General features: G+C 54.2%; 2 protein-coding genes across 7 annotated transcripts in view; both read left to right on the forward strand.

The window, feature by feature from the left end:
- MAP3K7CL (MAP3K7 C-terminal like) overlaps window positions 1-7,239 on the forward strand; it is an 18,957-nt gene extending 11,718 nt beyond the window's left edge. For all 6 annotated transcript variants that reach the window (XM_014536048.1, XM_014536051.1, XM_014536050.1 and 3 more), the window contains one exon: window positions 7,044-7,239. In XM_014536048.1, the coding sequence (XP_014391534.1) occupies window positions 7,044-7,224 (181 nt within the window). In that variant the 3' untranslated portion in view covers window positions 7,225-7,239. The remainder of the gene's footprint in view (window positions 1-7,043) is intronic.
- A 232-nt stretch (window positions 7,240-7,471) lies between these two features.
- On the forward strand, window positions 7,472-8,673 carry LOC106725326 (MAP3K7 C-terminal-like protein). The gene is made up of 2 exons (XM_014536045.1): window positions 7,472-7,536; window positions 8,467-8,673. Exons 1-2 carry the CDS (start codon window positions 7,472-7,474, stop codon window positions 8,645-8,647), a joined length of 246 nt encoding a protein of 81 aa, XP_014391531.1. The 3' UTR covers window positions 8,648-8,673.
- Window positions 8,674-8,689: the final 16 nt, after the last annotated feature.

Raw genomic sequence — 8,689 nt, forward strand, 5'->3', positions numbered from 1 at the left:
TGAGTGAAGGGGCGGGGCCATGCTGAGCTGGAGGGGCGGGGCCAGGCTGAGTGGAGGGGCGGGGCCAGGCTTAGCAGGCTTAGATGTGGGCAGGAGCTGACGTCCTGGGGTTCTGAGGTTGCTGGGCACCTTCCTGTCCGTCCTGTTTGTCCCAGAAATGATCCAAGTGGCACCGCTGGAGGGTCATTGCTTTGCGAGCAGTGAGGGACAACAGGGCGCTCTCTTCCCCCAAACTTAAGTTTTTAATAAGCATTTTTAGCTCAGGAAATTAAAAATGCCAAAACACCCCAGAGCAGTACTGTTCCCTGTGCACGTGCCCAGAGGCCCAGCTCACCTCGGCTGTGCATGGCTGGTGCTGAATGCTTACCTGGTGGGGTTCCCACAGCAGGTAGACAAGCCGCTGAGGGGGGGTTAGGGCTGGGGTGACGAATTCGTGTTGGATGAGTGACACATGCGTGTTGAGTGAGTCCAAATATTGTCCTTCATTTTCTGCTTCTCCCCTTCCTCTTCCTGGAGAGACATCTCATATATACTTATTACTTAATGTTTAAATCAAAGCAAGGAATTCACGAAGCTGTCAGGACCCTTTGGAGACCCAGCGAGGCGGTTGTGCAGGGCGCGGTGGGGAGTGTGGGTTGGGTGGGGACTCCGAGCTCACCCCGAGGCCGCGGGCCTTTCCTGCCCTCGTTGCTTTCTGTGTTTCACACACACATCCTACCTGGACTCTGGTTATGGGGTTCAAGGCGTTTGCGAGATCAGAAAAACCGCTCTCCCCTCACACGTCTGGTCTGAGGGTTTTCATAAACTGGTGTGTGCAGACTGAACCTTACACACAGGCTGCGTCCTGAGAAAAGCTTCAGGAAGGGACCGAGGAAGCTGATTAATAGCGTGACCAGTGGTGAGTCACAGGAGGACCTGCTTAATCTGCAGCCTACGAAGTCTGTTCCTGTGTGTGTGTGTGTGTGTGACTGTGTTAGTGTGTGTGTGTATATGAGTGTGTGAGTGTGTGTGAGTATGAGAGTGTGTGTGAGTGTGTGTGAGTGTGTGTGAATTGTGGTGTCGTGACAGAGAAAAACAGGTAGTTATGTGTTTATCTGTAAACACAGATGAGGTGCTGGGGGACTTTGTTATCTAAACCAACGACAGTGGCTCTTCATTTGGGGTGCCATGGAAGACCCACCCACTAGGTTATAGGATCTGTACGTCTATGTCAGTGATGGCGAACCTATGACACGCGTGTCAGAGGTGACACGTGAACTCATTTTTTTGGTTGATTTTTCTTTGTTAAATGGCATTTAAATATATAAAATAAATATCAAAAATATAAGTCTTTGTTTTACTATGATTGCAAATATCAAAAAATGTCTATATGTGACACGGCACCAGAGTTAAGTTAGGGTTTTTCAAAATGCTGACACGCCGAGCTCAAAAGGTTCGCCATCACTGGTCTATGTATCCGTATGTCGCATTTAAAAATACGCCAGGACAGCAGCCTGCGTGTGGCTCGTCTGGTGTTTGCGGGATGTGAGAGAGAGAGAGAGATTTAGAGCAGTAACCGCTGTGGCCGCCAGCGCAGCAGGAAACACCAAGAGGCAGAGCTGCCTCTGAGAGAGGGTGGCCTGCGGGCCAGGGGAGCGAGTCCACACAACCTGCCAAACCACAGAAGTGCCGGCCAGACCCCCAGCTCAGCCACTCACGGCCTTTCGAAGTCACAGGCTGCTGTGTGGCAAAGGCCAAACTCTTTCTTCCCCTTTCCTTTCTCATAAAGTCTCTCAAATTCCTTTTTCTTCATTCCTGCTTCTGCCGTTTGGGGCTGTAATATGGACGGTTGGCCTGGGAAGCCCCGTGCTCGGCCCGATTCAGACCTCCAGGTGGCCTCATGCTTCTGAAGGTCCCCTCACCCCTCGCCTTCGAGGACACTGCCTGCTCCCCACTTCTGCCTCTGCCCCCCTGGCACCTCCCTCCTCTCTGCCTCCCTCGGGCCCCCTTGGAGGACGGCTTAGCCCCTGCCCCTGCCCCGCCTTCCACAGGGACCAGCTCTGCTCCCCAGAGAGGAAAGCCCACAGGAATGAGACTTCTGGCACTGTGTGTGTGTGTGTGTGTGTGTGTGTGTGTGTGTGTGTGTTAATATATATTTTTATTGATTTCAGAGAGGAAGGGAGAGGGAGAGAGAGACAGAAACATCAGTAATGAGAGATCAGCTGCCTCCTGCACACCCACTACTGGGGATCGAGCCTGCAACCGGGCCGGGCCTGCCCTGACCGGGATGGAACCGTGACCTCCTGGTTCATAGGTCGATGCTCAATCACTGAGCCACGCAGTCGGGCTACTCCTGGCAGTTTTGTAGCTGGTTGCCATCGATAGTTACCCACCTCAGGTCTGCTCCCTACAGACTCCAATCCCAGCCACCCAGTGGGAGCTGCACCCAGGGTCAGACACGGGCGTGTGTGTGTGTGTGTGTGTGTGTGTGTGTGAATATATATTTTTATTGATTTCAGAGAGGAAGGGAGAGGGAGAGAGAGAGAGAAACATCAATGAGAGAGATCAGCTGCCTCCTGCACACCCACTACTGGGGATCGAGCCTGCAACCGGGCCTGTGCCCTGACCGGGAATGGAACCGTGACCTGGTTCATAGGTCGATGCTCAACCACTGAGCCCCGCCCGGTCCGGCTACTCCTGGCAGTTTTGTAGCTGGTTGCCATCGATAGTTACCCACCTCAGGTCTGCTCCCTACAGACTCCAATCCCAGCCACCCAGTGGGAGCTGCGCCCAGGGTCAGACATGGGCGTGTGTGTGTGTGTGTGTGTGTGTGTGTGTGTGAGAGAGAGAGAGAGATTTATAGCGGTTATGTGCAGTGCTTACAGGAGACTGTAACAGCCTCCGTGTCCACATTTTATCTGGAATTCCTTTGGTCTGTATTTAAAATACAGAGTCAATATCGGCAGTGCAGGCGACGATGAAGAGTTGGGACGGAAGCCGGTCACATCTCACGTGATGACAAGGAAGGGGTCCTGCCAGGGTTGCCGGGTCATTGTCTCACTAACAATTCCTGAGGCAGAAACTCATTCGGCAGCAGATGTTTTCCTAAAAGAGCTTTGTTTCCACGTGAGGAAAGGTGGCCCATGGGCTCGACCTCAGGGAGGGCTGTTTTCTGATGTTTGGATGAGGGTTTCTTCCCGTCGCTTCCTGAAGTGGCTGCCCGGTCGCCCTGGTGATGGTGAGGGTCAGGGCTCAGGCCGGGCCTTGGTGATGGTGAGGGTCACGGCTCAGGCCGGGCCTTGGTGCCCGGAGGAGCTCCCGTGGGAGTCGCTGCGGCTGAGCTTCCTCCCTTCGCCAGCCGGGGGCGCCCGGGCCGTTTGGGAGACGCAGAGCCGGGGAAGAGCTGGTTGTACCTGTTGTTTTAAGTCCTGGTGCTGAACAGGTAAACTTTTTTTTTGAATTAAAAACTCAGCACAGAGTGACTCTAATTTAAATAATTACTTCTGGCCTATTCACCAACAACGTGAGAAAAGCCTGCTGTTACTGTTATTGGCATTTTTTCCCTTTTCTGTTGGGAAAAAAAGGGCAATTTTATCGAAAGCTTTTTAAAAAAAATTACTAAGCCTTCTTACATCTGTACACAACTCCTGAATCCGTTTTTATTTCCAGGCTTTTTTGCGTGTGAATATTTTTATATAATTACACACACAGTAACACGAAAGGTGCACATGCTTTTTCAGTAAATAGTGTAAGATTTTTACACGCAGTTTTGCATCTGTAACGGAAGCACATGGGAGTGAGATATAGACATTTTTTTTACTTGGAGTTTGTCCCTGAGCTGTTTGACAGAAAGTGTTTAATGTCCATCATGAAACAACAATAGGTTCTGCCGCTAGATTTGCAATCAGTGAAGGTCGCTTTGCTCCAGAGAGAGCATTTTATCTTATTCAGAGGAGAACCATTGGCCAGGAGACACGGCGTTTAAAGGACAGACTTGGAATGTGAGAGAATCGATGCGTCGTTGTGACGTCGGGTGGACCGGTTCTGTGGTTAAAGTGTCTCCAGGTGCACAGCACCCTCCCATGGTAGGGCTTTGTCCTCCCGGCAAAGGGGAGGGGGAGGGAGGAGAAGGACCCTTGGACCCTTGAGCAGCCAGCAACTCGCCGCCTCCCGCCCGCCCCTGGCTGCGCTCACTGCCCTTGGCCCCTGTGGGCTCCTCTCAGGGACATCCAGATGCCCTCAGACCCTCCGTGCCCTTTGAGAATGGCTTCTTTATGGAGCACGATGTTTGCCAGGTTCGCCCACGCTCCCTGCATCGTCCTTCATCCCTGTTTATTCTGAATAATATTCCGTGTGTGGACGGACCAGACTTTATTAATCCATTTCGTCTGCGACGGACATTCGAGGTGTGTGCACTGCGGGCTGCTGGGGATGATGCTGCTACAGACACTCATCCATGTGCCAGGTCGTGTGTGGACACGTGCTGCCAGCTGACCTGTGCTGTGGGCCTCGGGGTGGGCTGGCCGCGGCCCCTGACGGCTCAGCGCGTCTCTGTGAGCAGCTGCCTCGGTCTGAAGTGGCCGCACCACGTTAGCGTTTCAGCTGAGATGTCGGGGCGTCCGGTTCTCCACGCCTTTGGGGGCACGTCTTCTGGGTGATGGCCGCCCCCATGGGGTTGTGGTTTGTTCGCCCCGATGGCTAAGCACACTGAGCCCCTCTCATGGGCGTTGGCATTTCTGTGTCTTCTTGGCGACGTGTCCTTTTAGCTCTTTGGCCGTTTAAAAACATCAACTGGGCTGTCTTTTTATTATTGAGTTGAAAAAAAAGGTACGGAATTTTAGGGGGTTTATGCAAAGCATTGGAAGAGGGTGTTCATACGGAGATAACCACCAGCAAGGCCAGGCGTACCCTCATGGTCTTTTAAAAATGCATAAGTGATGATGGGGGAGCGGTCTCCTGGGGGCACCTGTCACGCGGTACAGGGAGCAGATGTGATACGGGAAGCGTGGTCTAGAGCAGCCCTGTTTGGTTTGCTTTTAGTTCTGATGTTTAATTTATTCTGAAATTTCCAAATGTTCAGGCAGGAACGTTTATTTCTTTAGGTTTTTAAACTGTGTTTGGGGGAACCTCTTGTGATTGGGGAGGGAGGGTGTCGGGAGGGAGGGTCCAATTTTATTGTTTTGTTTGCTTTACTTCTTTGACGTACCCTCATGGTCTTTTAAAAATGCAAAGGTGATGATGGGGGAGCGGCAGTCTCCTGGGGGCACCTGTCACGAGGGGGAACAGGGAGCAGATGTGATACGAGAAGTGTGGTCTAGAGCAGCCCAGTTTGGTTTGCTTTTAGTTCTGATGTTTAATTTATTCTGAAATTTCCAAATGTTCAGGCAGGAACGTTTATTTAAGTTTTTAAACTGTGTTTGGGGGAACCTCTTGTGATTGGGGAGGGAGGGTGTCGGGCAGGAGACTGGACCGTAGCCAAGCAGAGCGGGTCCAATTTTATTGTTTTGTTTGCTTTACTTCTTTGAAAAAAAAAAAAGACCCAGCAGCTATGCCACATTACAAGCCCAACATCGCTGCTGTGTCCTGAGCACGTCTCCCCAGAGAAGCACCGAGGCCCGAGGGGCTCAATGTCGTAGAGGAACGGTTCACGGAGCCGTCCCCCAGGGTGTGCAGGCCCCGTGGGGAGTGGGCGTGTCTGGGCTTTTTTCCTGAGACGCCTGATGGGGGTTGAGCTCATCTCCTGCCAGATGTGCTTCGAGTCGAAGGCCAGCGAGGCCCAGACCGTCCTGGTGGCTGCAGGGTTTCGTCAGCTGCTTGTGGAGCAAGAGACCAAAGGGCCAAAGCTCCAGGGGCTGAGAGCCCAGGGGACCCTCTCACTTTAGTTTTGTGTGACACCTTCACGTCCCAGATTTAAAAAATACTTTGATTGATTTCCGAGAGGGAGGGGGAGAGAGAGAAACATCAACAACGAGGGAGTCATTCATCAGCTGCCTCCTGCACGCCCCCCACTGGGGATCGAGCCCACGGCCGGGCCTGTGCCCTGACCGGGAATCGAACCCTGACCTCCTGGTTCATAGGTCAATGCTCACCCTCTGAGCCACCCAGCCGGGTGGGCTGACACTCTCCGTGAATGCCCAGCTGTGATGATCTGGGCGTCTTGCACCAGCTGATCTGGGCCGTCCGCTCTTTTAACGGGAATTTGTTCCGAGGCATCGCTCCCAGCTGCTTGTGGAGCAAGAGACCAAAGGGCCAAAGCTCCAGGGGCTGAGAGCCCAGGGGACCCTCTCACTGCCATGAACTCTTTCGGGGAGATGGGGAGACGGTGGAGAGCCCCCCCGTGACGCCCTCACAGGGCAGCCCAGCAGCCGGCCAGCCTGGCCCAGCGCGCAGTTGTCTCGGGTGGAGACTCCTTCAGAGACGACACCCCCGGCCCGATACACAGGGACCCACAGGGGGCCTCCCTCCAGCCTGAGGAGCTGGTTTGTTCCCGTCCAGTCCTCTCCCCGAAGCCACGTCCAGGGAGACACCAGCCTGGCCTCCTGGCTCGGGAAGGAGGCTCCGCTCTCCAGGGAGCGGAGGGAGGAAACGTCTGACCTTTCACCTCATTCCTGTCTTGCCATGAACTCTTTCGGGGAGACGGGGAGACAGTGGAGAGCCTCCTGTGACGCCCTCACAGGGCAGCCCAGCAGCAGGCCGGCCTGGCCCAGTGCGCAGTTGTCTCAGGTGGAGGCTCCTTCATAGACGACCTCCGTAGAAGCTGGCCGTGGGGATTAATCAGGACTTGCTAATGGACGAGCGTAAATAGTCTGTGTGCATTAATGGGCTGGAGAGGAGGTGACTGACACTTTGACAGGATCATTGACTAGATGCATAATTGCTTAGCAAACACACAACACTAATTTAGAAACCTGTCAGTAACGTCTTCCTGATTCTAGTGACGAAGACATTATTGCCGACATTCTCTGCTCATGAAGATTAGACTAGAGCAGTGGTCGGCAAACTGCATTTGTGTGTGTGCATTTCATGCGTGCATTTCAGCGTGTGCTCTCCCGCTCCGCCTGCAGGAAGGAGCTCCTTGCCAAGCTGGCGCAGGCGGAGGAGGAGAAGGGGGATGCCGCCCAGCTGGCCCGCGAGTTCGAGGCGCTGACGGAGGAGAACCGCACCTTGAAGCTGGCTCAGTCCCAGTGCGTGGAGCAGCTGGAGAAACTCCGCATCCAGTACCAGAAGCGGCAGGGCTCGTCCTAGCGCAGGTCCTCCCCCGGCCCCTGCAAAAAAAAAGAGACGGAATCCACTCATCCCTCCGCATTATCCGTGGTTCAGCACCACAGTCCAGACCACGCCCGTGGGGGGCCTGCAGGAGCCAGGTGCCCCACGATTCTCCCTCTTCATTGATGTTTCTCTCTCCCTCTCCCTCTCTCTTCCTCTCCGAAACCATTAAATATAGATTAAAAAGAAATCCCCTTTCAATAGCATTTCCTGTCCCTCCACCCGCATGAAGGAAGGCAGGTTCCACGCCCTTTGGGTCATGTTTAGGCGCCTGCCCCCTCCCTCCCGGGGGTAATGCTCGCGCTGGACACAGGCCTCCCGAACCCACAGTGTCTCGGAGTCACTGTTTATATAAAGCTCCCCCCAGCAGCATTTCACCATGTGACCCCAAGCCATTCGCGCACAGGGGCCAAACTCCCCGTGACGCGGTCTTTTCCAAATAAAGGCCATTAGCCAAGTTGAGAGTCCCCACAACCAAGGTGGCGGCCTTTCCAGAAACAGAAATATTCGTCCGAATGATGCATCCATGTCCCAACTTCCTGCAACATAAAGGGTCCCCACAACGTTTCAATGTGCTTCCTGGCTCATGGGCGTGTCCCTCCCCATGTGTTGCAGCCAACAGGGGTTTTTCCAGGAACGCAGCTGGGGATGGTGGACCCAGTCATGGCCCCCCCCAACCCCGCCCCCATGAGATACGCTGTGTGGAAACTGTTACAGGTTCCTTCCGTCCGTCCATCCGTAAAGGTGCTCTACCCCAGGCCGGTCCCTGAAGGGGCGAGAGGAACGATACACAGGGACCAAAGGGGGCCTCCCTCCAGCCTGAGGAGCTGGTTTGTTCCTTACCCACCTCCGTAGAAGCTGGCCGTGGGGATTAATCAGGACTTGCTAATGGACGAGCGTAAATAGTCTGTGTGCATTAATGGGCTGGGACAGGAGGTGACTGACGCTTTGACAGGATCATTGACTAGATGCATAATTGCTTAGCAAACGCACGACACTAATTTAGAAACCTGTCAGTAACGTCTTCCTGATTCTAGTGACGAAGACATTATTGCCGACATTCTCTGCTCATGAAGATTAGACTAGAGCAGTGGTCGGCAAACTGCATTTGTGTGTGTGCATTTACATGCATGCATTTGTGTGTGTGCATTTCATGCGTGCATTTGTGTGTGTGCATTTCATGCGTGCATTTCAGCGTGTGCTCTCCCGCTCCGCCTGCAGGAAGGAGCTCCTTGCCAAGCTGGCGCAGGCGGAGGAGGAGAAGGGGGATGCCGCCCAGCTGGCCCGCGAGTTCGAGGCGCTGACGGAGGAGAACCGCACCCTGAAGCTGGCGCAGTCCCAGTGCGTGGAGCAGCTGGAGAAACTCCGCATCCAGTACCAGAAGCGGCAGGGCTCGTCCTAGCGCAGGTCCTCCCCCGGCCCCTGCCCCCCCCCCACCCCCCAG

Source organism: Myotis brandtii, unplaced genomic scaffold (assembly GCF_000412655.1).
Source record: "Myotis brandtii unplaced genomic scaffold, ASM41265v1 scaffold1557, whole genome shotgun sequence".
Classification (NCBI taxonomy): domain Eukaryota; kingdom Metazoa; phylum Chordata; class Mammalia; order Chiroptera; family Vespertilionidae; genus Myotis; species Myotis brandtii.

Excerpts from the sequence above, each read along its gene's own strand:
- LOC106725326 (XM_014536045.1), top strand. The coding sequence starts at position 7,472 with ATGAAGGAAGGCAGGTTCCACGCCCTTTGGGTCATGTTTAGGCGCCTG. Across the intron at positions 7,537-8,466 it reads CTGCCCCCTCCCTCCCGGGG|GAAGGAGCTCCTTGCCAAGC; the intron begins GTAATGCTCGCG and ends CTCCGCCTGCAG.